Source organism: Protopterus annectens, chromosome 4.part0, assembly GCF_019279795.1.
Source record: "Protopterus annectens isolate FY-2018-M chromosome 4.part0, PAN1.0, whole genome shotgun sequence".
Lineage (NCBI taxonomy): Eukaryota > Metazoa > Chordata > Ceratodontiformes > Protopteridae > Protopterus > Protopterus annectens.
Genome location: NC_056733.1, coordinates 863,329,562 through 863,355,335, shown reverse-complemented (window position 1 = coordinate 863,355,335; position 25,774 = coordinate 863,329,562). Strand labels below are relative to the sequence as shown.

Genomic DNA, 25,774 nt, shown 5'->3' with positions numbered 1-25,774 from the left:
TATATATATATATATATATATATACATACATACATACATACTGTATACAATTTTCTTTTACATTTTCCAAGAGAATAAAACAAAAACAATAATCACATTTTTCTTTCTGACCCCCACTGCAACTTCCACAACAAAACCTTTTTTAACATCATAGCCAAATTCCACTTTATCACATCCTTCACGCTATCCATATAATACAAAACATTTTTCTTAACATAATTTATGCTTATAATGTCTACAGTCAATCATATCCATATCGTTGCTACTTATTTCTGTAAATCCCTTTACATAATTTGAATCTAAAATCTTTTTCCATAACATTTTTACTCTTTTACATCCCCCCAAAACATGCTCACTGGTTTTGAATTTCTCACAGTACAAACAAATTCTATCTTTCTTGCTTTCATAAGGCATGTTTTCCTTTAGTGGCAATTTTGGTATCATCATTCTCCATAAGAAATCTTGTCCCCCTGACATTTTTTACATCTTACTGTTCTTGTTTGTGTGGCACTCCTTTTTTTCTTTTTGTAACCCTTTCCATGGATATATTTGAAAATAATTTCCATAATATTGTTGTGACACACTTTTCTTCCCATTTCTGTTTTTTACACTTGTTTTCCACAAAAGAATTTTATCCTGATAATTCTCTAATTCTTTATTACAACAACCTTTCCTTCTTTTTAAACTAAAAAAAAAGTAACCATTCCATTTTATACTTTAAGATTAGTGTCTTTGTTAAGGTAGAATAATCTAGTCTGATTTTTGTCTTATTAGAGGTTCATACGAGATTTCTAGGCTAATGGCTCAAGAACCCTGATAAGCCTAGCCAGTTTTACCCAGATTTTACCCAATTTTCTGTCCTTATAGGAAAGATAACAAGGGTTAGCAAGCGGGATTTTGACAATTTTTACAGACTGTCTCTGTCCATAAGGGACATGGGTGCCATCCTCAGCAGTGAATTTGGGATTTCTCATCCATTTGTCCAGATTGCACTTGAATATGGCCAGAGAAGGGCTCTGCTTCACGTGAATAGGAAGCCTATTCCAGAGGAGGGGCAATCTCTGGGACACATATCTATCTCTCCAGTGTATCTGTTCCTGGCAGAGATCAGGTGTAGAGCCTTGGAGTGGGTAACCCTTGTGCAGTTAGTTTGGGAATTTGCAACATTTTCATTAGGACTGGGTCAGAGACTACCTTGTAGGTCAAGCATCGATCACCCTTCAAGTAATCGGTAGGAAACTGAATGCAGTGATATGGCATTTAATCAGTCCGCATATGACATGTTGGTTATACTCTGTATTTGTTTGGATGAGAAACTTCTTGAAGATGCTCCAGCTGTTCCAGGTGACTGGCGAGGTACATGCCATTGGGTACATTGTACTAGATTATTGATTTGATTGAGGGGCTGGGTACAGTGGTACTATGACATCCTTAGATCTGGACGCCATGCTCTTACTTATAAGCTGTGCCACGTAGAAGGATTTCTACACCACCATGGACATTTGGTAATCAAAGTTCAGATTACTATCTATGTAAGTACCCAGATCTGTCACCAGTGGGTCCATTCTTAGCGGGTGCTATCAATGCTATAATTTGCAGGGGTATTTTATTTCCCAAAGGGTGTTATTATGCACTTCTTCACATTTAGTTTGAGGCCATGGCTCTGACACCAGTCATTGTCTCCGTCAGTCCTTACTAGGATATCAGTATCATTTTAGGAATCAGTGATTTGCAGTCATCAGCAAACTTGGTCAGTCAAAGGCCATTTACATTTGCCTTGTCATCTGAGACGTACATCTGAAACAAGAGTGGGCCCAGCACTGAGCCCTGTGGTACTCCACTGGTGACTGTCATCTTGCTGGATGTGGATTCCCCCACTCTAATAGCATGTATCCTATCTATTAGCCATTTGGTTATCCATCTGGTGGCGTTGAGGTGTATGTCCAATTGTGTGAGTTTATCTGTAATACCAGAATGAGGTATTGTATCAAATGCCTTGACCAGGTGAAGGTAGGTGGTATGCACTGACCATGGCCTTGGTGACCTTCTCAAAGAAGTCCACCAGACCGAGCAGGCAGGACCTGCCCTTGATGAAGCCGAACTGGATTGGGTCTAGAGTCTGGAGATTTCTATGTCATTTCTAATTATGCCCAAGATTATCCTTTCCATAGCCTTCCACATAAGGCTAGTCAGGCTTATGGGTTGGTAGTTCCTGGGTCCTTTGATGGTTCACGAAATGATAGTCAGTGCCAAAGTAGTGAGTGAAGCTCACCACCAGCCACAGTGTATTACTTTAACACTTCCTTCACAGTGTATTAGTTTTTTAACACTTCCTTCCCAGTGTATTAGTTTGTATTATACTTTCTTCTCAGCATATTAGTTAATTTTTTTACGATCTTTTAAAACAATTATGTATATGTATGTAGTGTGTGTGTGTGTGTGTGTGTGTGTGTGTGTGTATGTATATATATATATATATATATATATATATATATATATATATATATATATATATATATATATATATATATATATATATATATGTTTTTTTTTTAAGTTTTGAATAAGTGCAGTATTTAGGTGTAAAAGATTTTAAATGCTATTTTTTTAATGAGTGTAATAGATAATTGATGGTTTAATTGAATTATGAGGTTTGATTATCCAATATGTTTTAGTATAACTTGATGTGAGCAATGATAGAGGTAGCATATCTGAAGAAGTTCTAAGTTAGAACGAACACGTAGTGACCCAAATAAGCATTCATTTTATTGCTTGTTTTGATTTTATTGTTGTTATATTATTAAATTGGCTTTATCCCCGTATGTTGGCTGGATTCCATTCGCCTCTTCTGTGCCTATTTTAGTCCATTGAAGGTTCCCCTTGGTGCAGAGGGATGACTGTTGCTGTCCTGCACTCAACTGGGTCAAAGCCTGTCTAGAGACAGTGGGTAAATAAAGATCTGAGTGGATCTGCTAGGTCATGTTTCAAGCTATTTAATGGGCACCCTCGGATTCCGTCAGGGCCTATTAATGCCATGTTTCTAGCTTTGGAGAGCATAGCGATGACCTGTGCTTTTGTGATAACAGGCAAAGGAATGGTAGGTGGTGTACCATAAATGTAGATGTTCGAGTGTATTCACTGTTGCAGTCCAGGTTACCCACCCGCCATCCCCCCTTTTCTTCTGATGGAACCTATCTTTCCTTCTCTGATTTATACAACCTATGTGGTGTATTTGCTTGTGGATGAAGGTAAAGTTTATATTGCTGCATGTTATTTTATATATAGATATACATTTTGACTACCCTTTTTGGGGGCACCTGACATCTGGGGCAAGAAAAACTAAAGAAAATGGCATTGGCTGCTTCTTTTATACCCCTGACGACCTGATGTCAGGGAAGGGGCGACGACAGCCTACGCATGACCCAAGACTTTGGAATTCAGGCTGACTGAGGGCAACCTGCCAGTTGGATTAACCAAATGTAATGACTGCAACAGTAAATACACTTGAACATCTGCATTTATGGTAAATGTACACAACTGTACTATATCCAGCAAGGCACTGCTGCTCTGTGTGCAACTCAGATGCTCCTAGAGCAGCAGGTGGACTGGGGAGGGTTGCAGAGATAGTTATTCTAAGAGAAATTTAAACTTGAAAGCATTCGCATCTGTACAGGGCACTGCTAACTGCAGCTGTGCAGAGAGCAGCCTAGTGCAAACAAAAGTCTTATATAGAATCAGAAAATCAAGTTTTAGAACAGCAAGGCCTACAGACCAATCAGGAAGGCACACATTAAGTTTTCAGCCAGCTGCCCCCAACTCAAATAGGTTTGCTACAGCAGACTTCTACCCAAGAGTGCAGTCAGAAAACACTTTTAATGTAAAAATGCTAGTTTTAGAGCTCAAGTGCAGGGAAACTGCACAGTCTATATACTAGAGTCCTGTAAAACTAGTGGACTTCCATTCATGCTTGCCACTTGATTGCTTCCGCTAAACTAAGCAGAGAGGTCATCTTAGGCTACTACTTTATTGAGGCTAGCAGTAGTTAAGGTAATTTTTACACAACTCCATACATACACACATGCACACACACACACACACACACACACACACACACACACACACACACACACACACACACACACACACACACACAGGTTAACTGCTGTGAGATTAGAACCCCCTACCTATCCAGCTATGCAATGTAGTAGACACAGTACTTAACGCAAGTGCCACAACAGATTTCCTCTCCTCATGTTTTAAAACTTTCACTATGGATCTGATGAGGTCAAGATCTATACATGTAATCAGTTTCAAAGAGGGAAATACCTCCTTCAGAGTGAGGGATATGTAATCTTTGTATACACTGATTTTTACATATCATTTGAGAAATTGATCAATGTAGGATGTATCGTGTGCATCTGCAAGCACTCCTTTAACAATGAGTGTTGCTGTCAAATGCTTTTTTGGGTGCTTACATATTATCGCAACCACATTTTTCACGGCAATAGTGGTTGGTTCCCGAGCCTGAAATATGTTCCTTAATGTTTTTAAAATGTTACATGGTGTGTTTTCTTTAACAGTCCAGGCTGTTTTCTGAACTGTTATCACTAAAATGTAAAAAAACATACTGTTGCTGTTGGTTTATATGCTGTACTACCAGCATGTCTGTTATTCCAACTCATCCTGCTGAACGTTCCTTTTTTCCTGAGAGCAAATGCAGAAAAATAACGGTTGTAATGAAATTTGCCCATCACAGGTGTGTCATTATTCAAGTGTGACTCGTACAAGACAGTATGTTGCTTAGTTTAAGAAACATGTAGCGTGACACTCAGCTTTCCTAGAAAAAAGACTGATGTTATGTAGTCCTATCTCACCTACATTCTTACCTGTAGGTTCGGAGCAGAATATCGGCTCCGACTCTGCCAAACTTTTCTAGCTCAAAGTCTTCTATTGGCTGGGCTAAGCAGGTATCCCATGGTGCACTGCTCCATATCCCCAGATCTCGTTTGCCATTCATGTAGCTCGGACGTGGTCTCGTTCTTGGCTGTGGCTAAGTACCTTTTTCTTGTCTTAAGAAAAATTATTGTTCTGAAACAAAAAGCTATTTTCATAGCTATTGTCTTTAGTGTTGTTTAGCCTTTTGGTAGTGTGCTTGTTTTGTGGTATCCCGATAACTGTTCCCTCGGGTTAGGCCCATTTCAGTTAGAGTACCTAGTCCTTTCATCCTCTCTGTTTGTCAAACCATTTAAATTAGAGGTTTGATTTTCTGTTCTCCAACCCTTGTAGTCATTAACCGTTTTAGAGGTTTTTTGACATAGTTGGTCTCAGTGTGTTTCTCCAGAGTGTGTGTACTGTTTCAACTTTTAACTGATTCCCGCGTTTTTTGTGGTGTTGAGTGTCTTTGAGTTTTCCTGTCAGACTTTCTCTTAGATTGCATTGTTGGTGTTTCTTGTGAATATGTCTAAAGATTCCAAAGAGCACAAACCTTCCGGTTTCAAAAAGTGCTCTAAATATGAGTACAAAATGTCCATCACCGATGGGCATTCTAATTGTGTCTATTGCCTGGGAGCCATTCATCTGCAGGAGTCCTGCAGCTTTTGCCATGCATTCAGTCCCAGAGTGCTCCAAGAGAGAAAAAATAAGCTGATCCTAAAGGGACTCTTGAAACCCTCTTTCGAAGAGTCCGTAGATTGTTCTCCCAGTGCTAAGTCTAAATCATCCAAGCCTAAAAAGAGATCTCCGGCTCCGTCAGCTTCATCGGAGCCTCCGGAGAAAGATACGAAAATTGCATTGACCTCCTCAGCTCCACTGTCCTCGGGGCCACAGGAGGTGTCAGTGTTGATGGAACTGGCGTCGGCTCCTATTATATTGGAACCTCTTCGGAGCCGATCGCCCAGTCTCAGACCATCTCGATCTCCCTCTCAGTCCTCCAAATCCTCCAGGACCCTTTCGGATGTGGATGTTGATAGGGTGGTCCAGAGGCTCCTCCAGTCACCGGTTTTGGCAAAATTGTTTTCGGCTCCGGCCCAGTCGGCTCCGGAGCCCGTTCCAGCCCCTGCTTTGATCATTCCTCCTCCGAGCACATCTCTGGCTTCGGAGCCGGAGTGTACCGTGCCGTGTGATGTTCCTAGTCCGGTGGCCCCTCCGGCTCCATCGGTAGCGACATAGGCTCCGACCCCATCGGCTCTGTCCTCGGGGTTTGGGACTCGGGATTCTTCAGTCGGGCCTAAGGGGGACATCTCGGGACATATTTTGGTTCCAAGTCTCCCTCTCAGTGCCTCGGCTCGAGGAATTCCGACTCCCGTCATGGAGGCTGACCGGTCCTCGGACTCAGGGGGGCCAGCCTTTGAGGCCATGTGGACTGCGCTGGCCAGATCATCAGCTACATCAGGTGGATTGGTCACTCTGTCCCCCACCACTCCAGTGAGAGCCTCTGACCACCATCTATCCATGGACAGCAGAGCACCAAGGCCTAGGGATACCCCTGTGGTCCCCAACTTTCTGAGGGCCCTTCAGAGTTCATGCCTGAAGAGCACCTTAGAAAGAAAACGTGCAAGAGGAAGCACATAGACTCCCAGGATGAGTCCCTCACTTCTGATACTGACCTCGAGGAATCGGAGGGGTCCCCCAAATCATCCTTTGATGATGTTTCCCTCTCCGACATCCTGGAGATACTGAAGCAAAGAGGTGACTGGCCATCCAAAGCCCCTTCTGAGGATGAGTCGGTCTTCCTTAACACCTTTGGTGCTCAGCCTTCCGCCTCCTGGGTGTCCCCACCCTTCGACAAGCTCCTTGATTTAATCTGTAGAAGGGTGTGGGAAAACCCTGATTCTGTGGAGCCCATACCCAGGCATCCCAACAAGTTTCTTTCTGCTCCCCATTGTAAGAAGTTCTTGTCCAGAAGAGTCCCTGTAGATGCCATGGTGGTGGCAGCAGCCACTCAGAAGGAAGTAGCGGAGACCTCTTCCTCCGTCCATCCCCCTAACAAGGAGTCTAGGACCATAGACCGGTATGGGAAGCGTACCCTCTCATCAGCAACCTTTACCTTACTGTCACTGAATTATCTGTCTCATGTCACTCGGCTCCAGAGAGATCTCTTCAAGGAGTTAGGAGATACTCTTGTGGGTAACATCCCTGAGGTGGTGGTCCATACGGTTAACGCCCATGTGTCTACCCTCAACTCCATTGTCAACTCCTCCATGCGGCTCATTTCGTATGCAGCCGAGGGAGCGAGTAGGGCAGCTAGCTCAGGCGTTGCCCTTAGAAGGCAAGCCTGGCTGTGCCTGTGTCACTTTGCGGAGGCCTTCAAGTCTTCCTTCACTGACGCCCCCTTTGATGGTTCTTCTTTGTTCGGGACCAAAGTGAAAGACACCCTCACCAGGTGCGAGCAAGAGGGAAAGACCCCGTCTGCCATAGGGGTCCGTTTTTCCCTTCCTTCTAGGCCTTACCCCAAGGCCCAGTTGGGGGGAGAGATGTGGTTCAAGAACTCACAGAGGTTTTGTCCTGCCACACAAGGTGAGTCCCCCTCCAGAGGCAGAGAAGGGGGAGGTTACGCAGGGAGACGCCGCCCTAGAGGCAGAGGGGCCCCCGCAATTCAGGAGACCGCGATTCCTTTTGCGGCTCTCCCTACTCTCGTTCCTGAAGGAGTGCCCGGCTGTGCTTATCTGGAGCCAGTCGGGGGTCGAATTTCGTTATATCCAGAAGCCTGGAACAGCATCACCCAGGACCGATGGGTATTACGAATAATTTCCGGAGGTTACCTCATTCCGTTTACATCAAACCCCCCTTCAGTCAGAAAAATCCCAGACGTTCCACCCAGTCAAAGGGATCAAGCAGCCTCAGAGGTTTCAAAGCTGCTAGGAAAAGGAGCCATCCAGCGTGTCCCTTCAGACCAAATCAGATTAGGGACTTACTCAAGATTCTTTTTGGTGCCAAAAAGAACAGGGGACCTGAGACCCATATTAGATCTCAGCCAACTAAACAACTATGTACAGAAGTCCAAGTTCCGTATGGTCACACTACAATCGATTCTCCCATTGTTGGGAGAGGAGGTACGGATGTGCTCCATCGACTTCAAGGATGGTTACTACCATGTAAAAATGGACAGGACATCCAGGAGTCACCTACGCTTCCGGCTGGGAGCCAGTCATTTCCAGTTTCGAGCCCTGCCCTTTGGTCTCACCACAGCCCCCAGGGTGTTCACCAAGTGTATGGCAGTGGTGACGGCTCACTTGAGACGTCAGGGATTCCAAGTGTTTCCGTATCTGCACGACGGGATCCTTACTGCCCCCACCAGGCATCAACTAGTCCATACCAGGGACGCCAGCATCACTCTATGTCAACAGTTGGGCATAACATTAAATTGGGAAAAATTTGCTTTGTTGCCCTCGTAGCGTGTCACCTTTATAGGTGCAGAATTAGACACCATTCGAATGTAAGCATTTTTACCACAGGAGAGGATCAGAGTCTTACAACAGCAAATACACATCCTGATGCCCCTGAGGATAGCGAAGGCAAGATGGGTTCTCCAACTCCTGGGGACCATGGCAACAACAATTATATTCGTCCCCCTAGCGAGATTGCACATGAGACTTCTCTAGTTGCTTCTCTTTGTTCAATGGTCTCTCCAAATATTTCCACTGTCCCACCCCATTTTGCTCACGGACAGATGCAAACAGGACCTCAGTTGGTGGCTTTGCACCAACAGTTTGGACGGGGGAAGGCCCTTCAGTTCACCCATCCTGGTTGCCACAGTGACCACGGACACCTCCCAGATGGGGGGGGGGGTCATTATCTGGGCAGGACAGTCCAAGGCACGTGGCAAGATCACGAGATACATCTGCATATCAACGTCCTAGAGATGAGAGCAGTGCTACTTGTGTTGCAGGCACTTCAGAGCTTTCTACCTCTAGGGACGATTGCAATACACTCGGACAACATGTCAGTAGTGTGGTATCTAAACAAGCAAGGGGGAACCAGGTCTTACCCCCTGTGCAGGGAGGCCATGCGAGTGTGGCAGTGGGCAATAACTTCCCAACGTTTTCTGGTGGCAACGCACATTCCGGGGAAGTCCAACGTGATTGTGGACAGGCTAAGCAGAGCTATTCTGATGCCTTACGAGTGGTCCCTGAATTGTCTGATTGCAGAATGAATCTTCAGCAGATGGGGTCAGCCTTGCTGCGACCTTTTTGCCAGCCCCCTCAATGCCAAATGCAGCAACTACTTCACGCTGATCCCCCCACAGGGGGAGTCACCCAGGGACGCTCTGGTTCACGATTAACCCTCCGGTCTGTTTTATGCTTTCCCTCGTTTCCCTTGCTGTCAAAGGTGATTCAGAAGCGCAATCCTTGGGAAGCAGAATGATTCTGATTGCTCCACACTGGCCTCGTCAAGTCTGGTTCCCCTTTCTTCAACCATACATTGTGGACACTCCTTGGATCCTGGACCCTCAACCAGATTTACTGACACACATGTCGGGACAGTTCCACCCCTCTCTGATGACCCTCCGGTTGACAGCCTGGCTACTCCACTTCCGTCGTTAGTTAGGCTTCATAAATTTTCACCGGAAGTGGTTCACATTTTATCTTCCTCTCATAAGCCATCTACTAGGAAGATTTACTCTAGCAAATGGAAGAGGTTTTCTATTTGGGAGCATACCCAAGGAATTGATCCTTACACAGCTCCAATTGCTTCAATCTTGGAGTTTTTGTCTATGCTTTTCCATCAGGGTTCCGCATCAGCTACCATCAAAGTTCAATTGGCAGCGATTTCTAATTTTCATGTGGCTAATGAGCCTAGTCTCATGGCTCATAGACTCTGCAAGGCTTTCCTGAAAGGTACTCTGTTACTCCGTCCTCTGAACCTGTCTTGCCCTGGGATCTCAATTTTATTCTACAAGCCCTTACTTCACCACCTTTCGAGCCTGCAACTACCTGTGAATTGAAATTCTTGACCTGGAAAACAGCCTTCTTAACAGCAATCACTTCAGCAAGGCGAGTTTCAGAAATTCAAGCCCTCTCTGTCAAACCTCCATACTTAATCTTCCATAAGGACAGGGTTTCTCTTAGACCAAACCCTTCCTTTCTTCCTAAAGTGGCTTCCGTGTCTAATCTTAATCAATCCATTGAGTTGCCTACATTCTTTCCTCAATTTTCGAACAAGGCAGAATTTAAATTTCATCATTTGGATGTACACAGACAGTTACGTTTCGATTTGCACCGAACAAAGGATATCCGGAAGTCGGATCAACTATTTATCTCCTTTTTGGAGAACAAAATTGGGTACCCGGTCTCCAAGATCACCATATCCAGATGGATATCTAGTTGCATCTCTTTCGCCTATCAAGCAGGAGGAAAAGATCTGCCATTTCCAGTCAAGGCTCATTCTGCTCGGGCTGTTTCGACATCTACAGCCTATTAAGTCAGATTGTCAATGGATGATATATGTGCTGCGGCTACTTGGGCTTCTCCTCACACATTTGTTTCTCATTACAAATTAGACGTGGTTTCTAGGGGCGGGTCATCCTTTGGCTCCACAGTACTCAGGAGTATTTTCCTATGAGCCACCCAGGATGTAGGTGCTAGGGACGTTGTCCCACGGGTAAGAATGTAGGTGAGCTAGGACTACATAACATCAAGAAGTTATGTACTCACCATAATGTTCGATGTATGTAGTCCATCTCATCTCGCCTCACATTCTTACTTACCCTCCCACCGTCCCCCTTCCTGGAGGATCTGGAGGTTAGGTTTTTATCTACAGAGTTCCCTTTAGTTTAGATTATTCTTTTTTATCTGGATGTTGTGTATGCATGGGGTACGAATGAGTATTGCAGCAAACTAGATCTGGGGATATGGAGCAGTGCACCATGGGATACCTGCTTAGCCCAGCCAATAGAAGACTTCAAGCTAGAAAAGTTTGGCCGAGTCAGAGCCGATATTCGGCTCCGAACCCACGGGTAAGAATGTGAGGCAAGATGGACTACATACATCGAACGTTATGGTGGGTACATAACTTCTTGTTTTGAAGCAGTGCTAACTGCACTTGCTGAGAAATGCGCACCACATAGAAAGACAAACACATGCAAAGAGCAATCAACATTGTTACAGCACTACTGAAATGAATAATCACTTAAGTACTACCTGGTTTTGTCTGAACATGCCAGCATCACACAAACAAACAAAATCAGTACTGCCAACTTATTCCTTGCAAAATGAAACCACAATCATCTGTCAACCTCGTCCATGCTCACTTTTTAAAAGGATTACGTAGGGCAAGTTATGCATTGCACTGGCTGTTTGCAAGTATGTGTACACATTTCTACAAAGGTAGTAGTTCACCTAAACCATATTTCCTGTTTCTGTGTTTTCCTTCGCTGAAGGATTTGTTCCTCACGGTCCAAATATCGCATTCCTCACTCACACAGCATCTGTGACACTTCAAGTATGTGTCTGTAATGCACGCAAAAAGGGAAAGATGCTTTTATCAAGATTTTGTGTTCCTGAAGGTAATCCCACTTCTTAGCCACCAGTAAGGAGGTGGAATAACACCTTACAGTGTTTTATGTGGTCCTTTGTAGTCAACAAAGCAATTTTTGCAACCGCGAAAATGTGGTTGCGATAATACGTAAGTACCCTTTTTTGTAATCTATCTTTGCCATACTTAGATTCTTCCCCCTTTTAGAATTCTCCAGAATGACTTTATTTAGCAACAAATGATACTTTGCTTCATGTGACTTTCTTTTGTTACCCTTTTGTTCTATTCCCATGATTGAGTTTTCTTCTAAATTACTGTAAAGCCTGTTGGCATAAATTCCAGTATATAGTTTGTTCATTGTTGAAAGTCAAGTTATTATTCTACAATTTTTAGGATGGCTTACGGGTTCATTCTAAAGGAAGCATATTGATTTTCATGTTGTTAACCAAGTTGGTGTCTGTTTGGGATGCACACGTAAGCGGTTCTTACTCAAGGCTAAACCTTCATGTAAAGATGTTAATACTTTTAGCCAAAAGTTAGGTAGTGTTTCTAGGCCTTTCTAGTTAGGAGCTTGTCTTAATTTTGTTTAAAATTCTCTATTTCATCCAATTTCATATTCTGTACGTTTGCATATCTTACTTTTTTCTGTACTTCCTCTGTCCATTTAGCATCTTCCACAGGCTCTTTATCAGTATTTTCCAAAATGTGTCTCTTTTTTTTTTTGTGATGTTCCTTTTGCTTTGTTTCCCAATCCTCTATAAAACTTATTTGGGGTCATCAATGAATTGCTTATTTTGTACTTTTACTTTATGTTTATTTGCATGTCTTCTAAATATTTCTCTCTGTGCTGATATCTTTAGATTTATTTGCAACAGTGTACAATAAAACTTAGTCCATTTTGGTACTGCGCATTGCTTTTACCACATCTGTCTTTCTATGGAGTATTTTTGTTGCTCTTTCATCGTTTATACTTTTCTAACAGTGACGCTTGTCTTGTTTTATGCTTTTCTCTATTTGATGCTTCCACGAAGGCACTGATTTCTTCCCTTCCTTTCCCTTATTGCACTGTGTTTTTGTGATGAGACTTTATCTGTTTTTAATTTAGCTGCACATGAGTTTCTGTTGATAGTATTGGTTATGGTGTTCATCTTTTTCATCAGACTTGTAACATTTTGGGTCTTATTTATTTTTGTAATCTGTTTCTTTCATTGCTCTTAATATGTCTATCCATCTCTATTAAATCAAATAACTGTTCTCTTAGCTCATTTTCTTTTAAACTGAGGGCACATTCTTTCCTCTTTGTTTCCCGTGGACATTCTACAGTAAGTGCCACACCCTTCTACCTGTGACATCTTCCCTTCAGCTGCATCCTACGTTATCCATTGCTCTTTCATACGGGAACTCACTGGCCCATCACTCCACAACATTGACTGCGTCAGAGTTGACCCTGTTTCCTGCTCCTTCCTTCGCTGTGCATTTCCAAATGAACTTTTGTTCTGGTTTCCTACTGAAGACTCCAGAGCATCTTAATGCAAGTGATCACATGCTTCCCATTCCACCTGTTCCTCCCTAATTTGAGGACTTATTGTTCCATCATGCTGTGACATTACCTGAACTGGATTTTCTGCCACTTCACAGGTAATCCATACCTTCAATTTCTGTTTCTTTAACTTGTCCATTACTAATCCTGTATTCTGCTCTGTCTTCTACTTCTTCCTTTGTTTTCTTATTTATTGTAGTGATTTTTTTCATATCTGGATTTGCCTGTATTTCTCTTCAAAAATCTTTTGGTGCTGCTTTTTTGTATTGATTAGTTTTGCTTTCTTCTTTGCATAAATATTGCACTGTATTAAATCTCTCTTTCTTTCCCATTTCCATATTTGTACATCAGATATCTTCTGCTCCTCCTATTGCTCCTTAATTTGGGGACTCATTGTCCCTTCATGCTGTGACATAACCTTTGTTAGACTTTCAACACTAAATCCTTCACTTCACAGATATTCCATGAGTTCAGTTTAACTTCTGCTTTACTAATCTTCCGTCCTACATTCCCCTTTGTGATCTTATTTTTTGTATTGTGAAATTTTACTTGTCTAGGTGCCTTTGCCTATATTTTTCTTCAGATATCTTTGCAGCTGTTTTTTTGTATTGATTAGTTTAGCTTTTCTCCTTTGTGTAACTATTGCACCATGTCAGCTGTCTTTTTCTTTCCCATGTCCGTCTTTCTTTTTTATACCTTTCGGAAATGTCTAGATTTTGTTCTTTATATTTTCACACTTCCTCTGTAGCTTCTTTTTCCAAGCGGCCCAAAGTATTTTGTCTGTGTAATGTTTTTCATGGGTTTGTTGTATTAATGAATGCAAATTTGCATTTGAATCTTTTGACAACTTTTCTTGTGCAAATATTTTTCTTTCCTCTAATTTCTGTCTTAATCTTTTTGCACATCTTCTGTCTGGAAATGTTGGATTTTTTGTATAATAGTAACAGTAAATAATTTCTTATTTAGCCTCAGTCTATCATCTTTATCTTTTTTGGCCTATCAACTTTTGTGATTTTCTGGACTACTGCTTTCTTCAACAACAGGGGGGCCATCCTTCCCCTGAGCTCGACCTAACCCCATTGTAGGAATGTTTCCGTGTCTTGAGGATTCTGTATTGCCATTTTTTTTCAATCCTGGCACCAGTACGCCTACCAGGATTGGGCACTATTTTATCCCGGGACTTGTACACCCAGCTGTCTTTTTTTTATTTTTAACCTGCCTCTGTCCATGATATATGTTATGTAAAATACAGTCTATATATCAATGTCGCCTTAGTGAGACTTTGTGAAAACAGGGTCCACCACGTGAAGATACTGACCAAGACTTGAGGATGCATTTAGTTACAGCATTACTGTTCTCGTTTTCTTGTTGATTTTATCATCTCTTTATTCGCACCCCTGAATTATTGTTAGAGAGAAAGAAATGTTACAGACAACAATTTGGTGACTTTTATTATAGTATGCTTAGCTTGCACAAGTTGGGTTTGACTTTTTTCCGTGGGTGCTTTCCTTTTTTGCCTGACCACCATTAAGGCTCTCCTATCCGACTCAAGTTTATTTATTTCCTGGCAGAGGGGACTCTCCAAATTCGTTACAGTGAGACCCATCAGGAGGGGGCCGTCATTCAAGTAAACATAGTGGAATTTGTGCTTTCACCAGCATCCTAGCAATGAGAGCAATTGTGGAAGTTTGTCACCCTGCTGTTGGGCATGAGAGAGTGATAGGCTAACTGCATCACCATGGGTACTCACAGTGCCTCCCCCCGGGGAATATATGCTACCATGTACTCACTAATAATGCCTGACACTTGGTTTGCTGCAAATCTATCCCCACGGTGCTCAACGCAGTGTCACACGTCCACCAGGATGATTCAGGCATTTGTGTCTTGTGCCCCACCATCCCCCCAGGGTGGACACCCCCATTCTGCCAAGCAAGCACCATCAAGCATCTGAACGACTAATCGAACTCTGATCATCTGGGACATCATCAGGGCTTTGTTCCTCTATACCACTTCTGCTGCCTGGGGATGAATTTGTAAACTAGTAACTTGTAATTTATCTATCTAGCCAGTATTTTCTGGCTTGATGTAGAAAAATGGGAAGTGTAAACAAATAAGTGTTTAGAGAAAAATAGCAGGCGTGGCCAGAAAAAAACTTTCCATCAGGGAACTGATAAGTAGCAAAACTAATTTTTGCTTAAATATTGTTTTAGTAATAACTTGAAGGTTTGTGCCTTGTCGGTTTTATTTGCAGTGGGAGTGTAGAGAATCCATCTGAGTTGCTTGTTTTGGATGTGGAGAGGAGAGCTGTGTTACTTGACCATAGCAGCCTAGAACAGGTGTATTGTTCATAGGTAGGTACTAGGCTATCTGCCCGAGGGTATTTATAAGCCTAGCCAGAGTGTGTCGGCTTTCGCCACCCCATTTATTAATTAACTGATCCTCTGACAAGCAGAGCCAATGAAGTGATCCCAGGGGTGTATTTTCTGTTACCCATCCACACGTCAAGGTTTCTCTTGAAGAGTGTTAGTGAGGGGCTCTGCCTAATGTAATTTGGAATTTTGTTCCAAAGTATGGGGAGACTCTGTGACAGGAATCTATCCCTCCAGCATGTTCTTTTTATTGTTGTGGCGAGGTTTAGCTCACTAGAGCCCATGGCTCGCAGTGACTTGGATTTCTTTAGGTGGAGTATGCCCATCAATTCCGAGTTGGACATGGCTTTGTAAGTCAGGCGGAGATCACCTCTGAGTAAGCGATATGCCACTGAGTACAGCCAGAGTTTTTTCAGTCGGGCTGCATAAGACATATGTTTGAGACCAGTAATCCTCTTGGTGAGGTACTTTCCTTTCCAGCTGTTGGAAGTGTCTTGTGAGGTACATCCCAAATGGGGCATTGTACTCTATGATGGGTCTAATGAGTGATGAGTAGAGGGGTACTATAACCTCTTTATTTCTAGATGCGAACCCTTTAGTAATTAGATGGGCCACATAGAAGGATTTCCTACCTACTTTGGCAATATGATTGTCAAAGGAGAGATCTACCTGGATTCCCAGATCTCTTATTACCTGTTCTGCATTAAGGGGGCTGCCACCTATGTGGTAATTTGTGGGTGTTTTGTTTTTCCCAAACAGGATGACTATGCATTTTTTGGCATTTATCTTGAGGCCATGACTTTGACACCAGGTGTCCATTTCAGTAAGGACCGTTTGGAGGATGTCCGTGTCAGCCGGAGAGTCAATTATGGCTCCCAGTTTGCAGTCATCGGCAACCTTGGTTAGCCATAGTCCTCCTGTGTTTGCCTGTACTTCTGAGAAGTAAATGCCAAACAGTGGGAGTCCCAGGATTGAGCCTTGTGGGACACCACTTGTGACTGGTTTAGAGTCAGACCTGGAGCCCAGCTATTCTTACCGTGTGAGTTCTGTCTGTAAGCCAGTTGGCAAACCATCTCGTGACGTAGGGGTTTATGTTCAGACTGGTGAGTTTTTCTGTAATACCCGAGTGGGGAATGGTGTCGAAAGCCTTGGCGAGGTCAAGGTAGGCTGTGTGAACCACCTTTCCCTCGTCTATGGCCTTGTTGACTGTCTCGAAGAAGTCAACCAGGTTTAGTAGGCATGATCTGTCCTTAACAAAGCTGAACTGGGTCAGGTCAAGTGTTTGGAGGTTCCCAATGTCTTTGTTAATAAGTTCCATGATGATGCGCTCCATAGCCTTGCAGACCATGCTAGTCAAGCTTATGGGGCGATAGTTACCAGGGTCAGTTGTGGCCCTTCCTTTGTGGAGAGAAATAACCATTGCTGTGCGCCATTCTATGGGCACGTAGCCTGTGGAGAGGCTGAGGTTGAACAGTGTGTTTAGGTGGGGGGTTAGTTTGTTCCATAGTTTGTGCAAGATGTAGCCTGAGACACCATCTGGTCCCATTGACTCTGTTTTAGGCTTTTGAAAGGGCTGTTTTCACCTGTGCGTCTGTGAATTTTGGGACACTACACTTTTCCGATATTGTTGTGGGCCCTTTTGGAGGCGAGAGGAGGGTGAAGTTTGCACTGAATCTATCTGCCAGGATGTTGGCAATATCAGTAGGTTCAGTATATTTTGTGCTGTTTTGCACTAGTTCAGTGCATATCTGCGAGTTGCCACTTAGATTCTTAACATAGCTAAAGAAGGCTTTGTGGTTATCTTTTTAATCCTTGGCTATTTTTCTTTTGAAGTTAGCCTTGGATGATTTCATGAGGGACCTCAATTTCTTACTGATACTGATCTTTCCTTCTTGGGATTTGCTTTTTTTTCTGAACTAGTTTCCTCCTTCTGTTGTATAGCCTGTTTATTGCAGGGGTCCACCAAACTGGTTACCTTCTTAGAGGAGTGAGTCTTGGTTTTGCTAGGGATGGCACAATCCATGCATCCTTGTAGGTGCTCATAGAGTGCATTTGTAAAGATTTCTGCATCTTGGGCAGCGTTATCCTTTAGCGTGGGGGCTGTGAAACTTAATACCTCTGTCTTAAGTAAGGTGAAGTTTGCTTTAGAAAAGTTTTTTACTGTGGTTTCCTTAGTTGGGGGTGGTGGTGAGGTGTGGACATCCAGAGTGATTAGTTTATGGTCTGATCTAACCAGTGACGGGTTGACCTCTGGTGTGGAACACCTGTAGCCCATGTTGGTGATGACCAGGTCCAATATGTTTTCACCTCTGGTAGAGGAGTTTACCAGCTGATCAAGGGCATTTGAGTTGATGAATTCCAGGAAGCTCTAGGCCTGGGAATTTGTACTCGAGTAGTTTTCCCAGTGAATGGTAGGCTAATTGAAATCACCCAATATCAGGGTGTTTGGTAGGACCTTCATATTTTCCAGTGTCTCCAGAAAGGTGGAGTGGTGGTCCTGTGTCATGGAGGGTGATCTGTAGCAGGCCACAATTTGCATTGCAGATTTGCCCGATGTTAGTTGCACATGGATGATCTCAGAGGTATCATGCTGCACCATTAACCTGGAGGTGTAGGTATATTTGATGAATATGGATACACCCCCTTCTTTTGTGTTTCGGTCCATGTTCTGTGGCCGAAACGTGTGGTATGAGTTGTATCCCGGTAGTGCTGGGTTAGAGCATATTTTTCAGGAAAATAAATTAAGCTGTGGACTACCTTGAATTATGAGTGTGTAAGGTAGTGGGTGATTTCCAGACTATGTAAATCTCTAATGGCTACAGAGTTTTAGTGATATTTGCTGCATATTTGTCTGTTTTTATTGTAACGTGTCAAGTTTAGTTTTATTGGTGGTATCTGAAGTTCAGGATGTATATATAAAGGATGGAAGCAGTTAGGCAGTGACTGTGGATTTTCTTGCAGACTTTGTGAGAAAACATTTACTTTGAATAGTGATCCTAGTTTCCAGTTGATTGGATGGGAGAGATGCTCTTCGTATTTACGTTTGTCATCAAATAAGATTCTGAGTAACTTCATTTGTGGTATACCTTTACTTTTTGTGTTGTCAGATGACAGGATTTGGAATATGTGTTTTTGTTCTGTGAGCCTTTTGGGGGTAACTAGCATTAGTTTTGTCTTTTTGGGGGGGTTGAGTAGTAGGTTTGCATTGGTGAGCCAGGATTCAGTGGGTAGGAAAGCCTGTTAAGTGTTAACTTATAGGGCACCTGTTAAGTGATACCTTATAGGGCACATAGTGATTGTGCAGAGCAGATGAGCGTTGCATAATTTGCATGTTGAATAAATATTGCTTGTTGAGAAACAGTATGGAGTTTCTTGATAATTGTGTTAAAAAGGAGAGGCCCAAGTACTGGATCTTGGGGAACCCCATCTGTAATTGGTAGGAATGTTGAGATGTCTTACTTCTACTTAACTGACTGTTGTCTGATTGACAGATAACTATGGAACCAGGTTAGAAGTGATTTTATTTTAACCAAGAGATGCTACTTCATTTAATAGTTTCTGATGTGATGCCTTGGCAAAGGCTTTTGTGTTGGTTGATGGTGTGAGTAAAGCTGAGGACAGTTGTGGTGCTGTGATTTGTCCAGAATCCATGCTGTGTGGAAGAAAGTAAGCATTAGAAAATGAGGAACTTAGTTGGGAGTGTGTACATCTCTTAAATTTTGGATAGGGGTGCCGAGATCACTGTAGGTCAAGAGTTAGGCAGGTCTGTTAGGTTGCCGCATCTATGGAGGGGGGGGATTATGAATATTTTTTCCAGATTGATATTATAGTGTTATAATCATTTGTGCAACACTTTTGTTTATGTTAATTGTTTGCCCCTGTAGTAAGATTTTTGCATGTATGTCAGTAAGGTCACTTAATGGCAGATCTGCAAGGGAAGGTACTTTAACAGTTCAGGGTGGCATATGGTGGTATGAGAGTGTGACGAGACAAAGCCCCTTTCACTAAATACAATTTCAGTGAAAATCTTTTGTTGAAAACACATTCAGTGAGTGTGAAGAATTCCCCTTTCTCCCTTGTTGTGTGATCTCAGAGTAGGTATAATTAAGTTTGGGTGCCCCCCCCCACTTCCACCCTCCAGGAGAACACAGGGAGGGCTTGCTTCCATACAAAAGAAGATTTGCTGCAAGGCTCATTGGGAGTGTGTTTGGCTAAATGTTTTCCCATGAAGTGCATTTGCTGAAATTGTCGTTGATCTGTCGACACGGATCCAGAAGCACACTGCACATGAGACACTACAAATTGCTTTCACTTTAACAAACTGAATGACCGAATGCTCGGCCTGAATTTCTCCATGTTGCTGCTACTTTCTTTTCCTCCTGTCTGGAAAGGTGTTGAGTATCTTCAAGGCTTCTCCCTTTGTGGCGGCACGCTGTACCTTTTCAGGTTTCTCGGCTGTTCCACTTGCAGTGAGAAACAATTTAAATTTTATGATCCACAGCTTCTGCTTTTCATCTGAATTGCCTTGTAACAAGAACATTTCTGGTGTGTGCATTTGGACTAACTTTCCTTCTGAGAAACAACATACTGTGTGAGTTATCAGTTTTGCAAGTGAAAAACGTAATGTCTACTTTACTTAAGAAAATGAGCAAATTTTGAACTTTTATATTTCTCTACTGCAGATTGAAATGAACTTTTTCATTTCTAATAGTTCTGACTGTATATAAAGTGTGTATTGTCTGCTGATATGCTCAGTAAAGACTCAAGCAGCTTGAATTTGTGACCAGCTTTTTTAAGGTTTTTAGTGTGACTGCCTTCTAGAAAGAGATGTTCCACATGGCTTATATGTCCTGGCTGTATGCGGTTTAATATTTAAAGATAAATACAGCCATGTGCTACAGCATTTCTTAGGTCGTGTTAAACCAGTGTGCACAGTGTCCATCATATTCTGCTTACCTTTCGCCATGTGTCATCCTCTGCAGTATCGATTTAGTTTCGTAGTCAGACATCAATGTTATATGTAGTTTATATAACAGTATTTAGAATTAGCTGGTTCTAGTGTTTTGGGTACAGTGCCGATGTCTAAATGGTGAAGTTTCATCATGTATCAGATATCATGTGTCACGTATCAGATATCTGAGATTTCTGCAGTTCTGCTTTTCACATATGGGCTTTCAGACTCGGACAGAAATTTCATTTTGTGTTTATACTCCAAGTAGAATTTTGCCCAATGTGTGGAGTTTTAGAAGATGATAGTAGTAAAAATAACAGCAACAGTACCTTTTTGTTAACCAGATAGACCCACAGGACACACACTCCCTCTTCATGGGAATCAAACTGTGTACAACACGAACTACACCTGTCAGCCATAATCCTCTTCCCCAACTGCCAGAACAGTAAATGGTCTCATAAATTAGACTTACTCCACTCAAGAAGTTACTTTCACCTTATGCGGAAAATTAATTTGGAGCACATCTGTATCAATCTCTGTACCATCATCTTGAACTTATTTTTCCATGTTCTTTTTAAGTTTCCCGTATAAGTAGCACAGGCTGGGGCTGTATCAGTTATGTTGTAGAGGTGCCGAATGTCAGTAGGGTTGTACAATACAGTTTCTCTGGGTCTCTTTAATGGTTTTACACCTGACAGCATCTTGTAGTAGTGGCGTACATATAGCTGTGTCAGACTGAAGTCATTTGTTTTACTGTGAAAACTTTACTGTAGTAAGTCTTATCTCTGGCGTGGTTGTTTTCTTTCTTAATTTTTATTGCCTCTTTTCCTTTACATGACCAGCTTTAGACATTCAAGGTCTCTGAGCCTGCATACATCATCCAGGGTTTCCTGGTATGTCCCATCTTGCTGAGGTCTGCATAGGGGTCCTTCTTCATGGAGCAGTGCCGTGTTTGCGGTTTACCTTAGCTGATCAGAGGTATAGCAGCAGCAGCATATATGCTAATATTGACTAGTTGATGTAGAGAAACCTTTCTTCCTTGTTGGTGCTTGAGAGAGGCATGTAATACATAATAACATAAGTCACTTACCGCCTTTCAGATGTCATGTGCCAAGAGACCTGTAAGCTCTGCCTTTATGCATCCATTGCCTGTGCTGCCCAATATTTGCACCCATTTAGTGTTGAAAGTGAGTTGTCAGAGTTGCAGACAACAGCTGCTGTACCAGTAGAACAACTTTTGAAAATCTGAGTTAGTGAGCAGTAACATTATTCAGTTGGACATGCCAACTTGAGGCATTCTAGGCTTTCCTTTCAAAACTCGTTGCTCTGCAAGTCTTGACTTCGCGCAGTGCTGCTGTGTGCTGACTTGGAAAGTTAATGGGACAAACATAAGCAACTTCTCTGTGGTCTTATGGATGGTTAATTGTTGCATCATTTACCTAAATTTGTACAATCACTATCGCCTTTGTCAGTATCTCTGCTTTAGAGGGTTACACTTCCAAAATATTCTAAGAACTGGTTTTGAGCATATTCAGCTTGTCTTCAAGGATTTTTCACTGAACTAAATGCTGCATTTGGAAATAAACTGATCACACACTTTTGTAGCAGATTGAATATTACCTGTGTGCAGCATAATGCATCTGATAGTTTTGAAATGTTTGCTCTGTGGCATTTGTAAGGCTATTGTGAGAAGTCTGATTGCCCAGATCTGCTAGATGTACTGTTCATTCACTGCTCATTTACTTAGAAATGTAAACAGTGGCAGTGAAGCGAGTGGATGAGACAGAGAGGTACTAGAAGGACACATTAGTAGTGTTATAACAACTCTCTTGGTTTTAATTATCCAGTGAGAGAGTGGTGGAGTAGAGGCCATTTCCTTTGTAGGTTATAAGGCAGGCATGTGTAGCTAGAGTGAAATGTTTGGTGGTAGAGAAGCTGTGGACTTGATGCATTAATGTACTTCTCAGCTGGTGCTTTGTTTAATTTAAACAAAAAATAAAAGGTTCTCAAAAACTTCAATACTGGAAGAGAAATGATTTAAGGAATGTAGTGTGTGTTTGTGTCTGTACGTACGCATTGAACAATGCAATAAAAATGAGTATCTGTTATTATTCTTGTGTTAGCAGGGGATTGCTGTATTTAACTGTCTGTACTTACAGATTAGTTGGGCTAAGCCTGAGACTGGGTTTTGCTATACTACTGCCATTAGAATGTGCCTAACCCTCAAACTCTTGTTCTGTCTTTTTTTTTTTTTTTAGGCGTAGTAACAGTAGCTGCAAATCACCAGGTCCCTTATCACCTAAAGAGCACCCGTTTCTATTGAGGGACATTAACAGGTCAGAATCCCTGCGTTCCAGCACAAGCTGTTCACACCGCATCTTCCGGCCATGTGACCTGATCCATGGAGAGGTCTTGGGAAGAGGCTTCTTTGGACAAGCTATCAAGGTGAGGGGGCTGCAGCTTGGCATCTGCTTTATTTTATAAGATTCATTGGTTTCTCCTGTCCTGGTTGGTCCTGCCAAGTTGATGACTCTGAGGGTTTACAGTTAAGACGTCCCACTGTGGGTGGTGCTCACACTCGGGCTGTTTTGTCTCATTACTTTGTTACCTTTTCATTAGCTTCACTGATTAGGCAGCAAATGTAATAGGATTGTTTAGCAAAACGTTCAAAGTGATCGTGTTTCTACGTTCTAATTATGTGATTTCAGAATTTGATTATTTTTTATTACTGTTAATGTTATTTATTGTTAGCAGACCCTCACAAACTCCATTTTAGGCTTACATGAGACTTGTGAGTAAGTGAGCTCCATTAGTCACATTTGTGAGTAAATGAGCTCCTTTAGTCACCTTTGTGAGTAAATGAGCTCCTTTAGTCACCTTTGTGAGTAAATGAGCTCCTTTAGTCACCTTTGTGAGTAAATGAGCCCCTTTAGTCACCTTTGTGAGTAAATGAGCTCCTTTAGTCACCTTTGTGAGTAAATGAGCTCCTTTAGTCACCTTTGTGAGTAAATGAGCCCCTTTAGTCACCTTTGTGAGTAAATGAGCCCCTTTAGTCACCTTTGTGAGTAAATGAGCCCTTTTAGTCACCTTTGTGAGTAAATGAGCTCCTTTAGTCACCTTTGTGAGTAAATGAGCCCTTTTAGTCACCTTTGTGAGTAAATGAGCCCCTTTAGTCACCTTTGTGAGTAAATGAGCCCCTTTAGTCACCTTTGTGAGTAAATGAGCCCCTTTAGTCACCTTTGTGAGTAAATGAGCCCCTTTAGTCACCTTTGTGAGTAAATGAGCCCCTTTAGTCACCTTTGTGAGTAAATGAGCCCCTTTAGTCACCTTTGTGAGTAAATGAGCCCCTTTAGTCACCTTTGTGAGTAAATGAGCCCCTTTAGTCACCTTTGTGAGTAAATGAGCCCCTTTAGTCACCTTTGTGAGTAAATGAGCCCTTTTAGTCACCTTTTGTGAGTAAATGAGCCCCTTTAGTCACCTTTTGTGAGTAAATGAGCCCCTTTAGTCACCTTTGTGAGTAAATGAGCCCCTTTAGTCACCTTTGTGAGTAAATGAGCCCCTTTAGTCACCTTTGTGAGTAAATGAGCCCCTTTAGTCACCTTTGTGAGTAAATGAGCTCCTTTAGTCACCTTTGTGAGTAAATGAGCCCCTTTAGTCACCTTTGTGAGTAAATGAGCTCCTTTAGTCACCTTTGTGAGTAAATGAGCTCCTTTAGTCACCTTTGTGAGTAAATGAGCCCTTTAGTCACCTTTTGTGAGTAAATGAGCCCTTTAGTCACCTTTGTGAGTAAATGAGCCCTTTAGTCACCTTTGTGAGTAAATGAGCCCTTTAGTCACCTTTGTGAGTAAATGAGCCCCTTTAGTCACCTTTGTGAGTAAATGAGCCCCTTTAGTCACCTTTGTGAGTAAATGAGCCCCTTTAGTCACCTTTGTGAGTAAATGAGCCCCTTTAGTCACCTTTGTGAGTAAATGAGCCCCTTTAGTCACCTTTGTGCGTAAATGAGCCCCTTTAGTCACCTTTGTGAGTAAGTAAGCTCCTTTAGTCACCTTTGTGAAAGTACTGTGTACTACTGTAGTGGCAGTTTGTTTTACATTGCCATGTGGAAATGACCAAAAATGTTTTAAGTTTTGAGTGGGTATAGAAGTAGAAAAGAAGGCCAAACACTGACATGTCATAAATTGTTGAATTAGGCTTTTATTTACCCATCAGAATTCTATTTAATACTATAACACAAGTGTACTTAAAATGATTATAAAATGATTATTTATCAGTACTGAAGGTTTTGTTTCACATGTAAAGCAATAGTAATCTAAAATGTTATTTCAGGCTTGGGCTACAAAGTAGAATTGCACTGTCTCTAAGAAATTACTTTAAAATCACTTTCCTGTAAGTAACTCTTATAAGTCAAACATGATTTCATTATGTCAAAACGGAAGTGTCTGACATAACTGGTGTTAGTATATCCATCTGCTGAAAAGTGAATGACCACAAACCAGTATTTTGCAAACAGCAAAGAGGTGAGCTAAGATTGTGTACGTAAGTAGGTTTTGATAATAGTAGGGGGCTGCCCCCCCCCCCACTTATTCTGTAATTTTTCTCCTATCTAAAGGGTAAGCTGCCAACTTTTTTTTAACTGAGTGCTTGTCCCATCATTAATCCCTTTCTAGGCAGGTGTGTGAGCCTGTTAATGCCTCCATTGCACCTTCCATTGTATCCCTGCACCACACCGCTGTTGCAAGGTAGTTTCCTTGCTCTTCAGCAGAGATCAGCCTTCTACCAGCTATGCCACTGATGGCCTACACTGTGGGAAGTAAGAGGTGCCTAACAGAATAGCTGTCGTCTGTTATTCAAGCACAGCTGTATGATTTGGTTCATTTTCACTGGTTTAACTCCCCCTGTGCATTCCTGACATAAGCACCACAAAAGTAGGACTTTCATAACTGATTCTATGGGATATGCTTGCATAAGCACTATTTGCTATGGTCAGATGCACACCATAATCTGTACTGCTGCTGTATGCCATGGTCAGTCGCCTTCATGATCTGTACTGCTGCTGTTCACCATGGTCAAGCACCTCCATGATCTGTACTGCTGCTGTATGCCATGGTCAAGCACCTCCATGGTCTGTACTGCTGCTGTATGCCATGGTCAAGCACCTCCATGGTTTGTACTGCTGCTGTATGCCATGGTCCAGCACATCCATGGTCTGTACTGCTGCTGTATGCCATGGTCAAGCACCTCCATGATCTGTACTGCTGCTGCTATCAGTTAGTTTAACATTTAATGGGAGTGCCTTTCTCCATCCAAGTTAGGTTAACTAGTGTTGGCTGATCGCTCCAGTCTCCTCTTGTTCACTGCTGCATTGCCTTGGCCATTGACAGAACTCTGGTATCTAGGCCATAGTCAGGATTTCATCTGTGACCACCATGTAGCCACCTGGTA

General features: G+C 42.4%; 1 protein-coding gene across 1 annotated transcript in view; it reads left to right on the top strand.

Annotated features, from left to right (window-relative positions):
- The window catches only part of LIMK2 (LIM domain kinase 2), a 1,082,830-nt gene that overhangs the window by 751,298 nt on the left and 305,758 nt on the right, over nt 1–25,774 (top strand). The window contains exon 8 of the mRNA XM_044068821.1: nt 22,591–22,777. Within this exon, the coding sequence (XP_043924756.1) occupies nt 22,591–22,777 (187 nt within the window). The remainder of the gene's footprint in view (nt 1–22,590; nt 22,778–25,774) is intronic.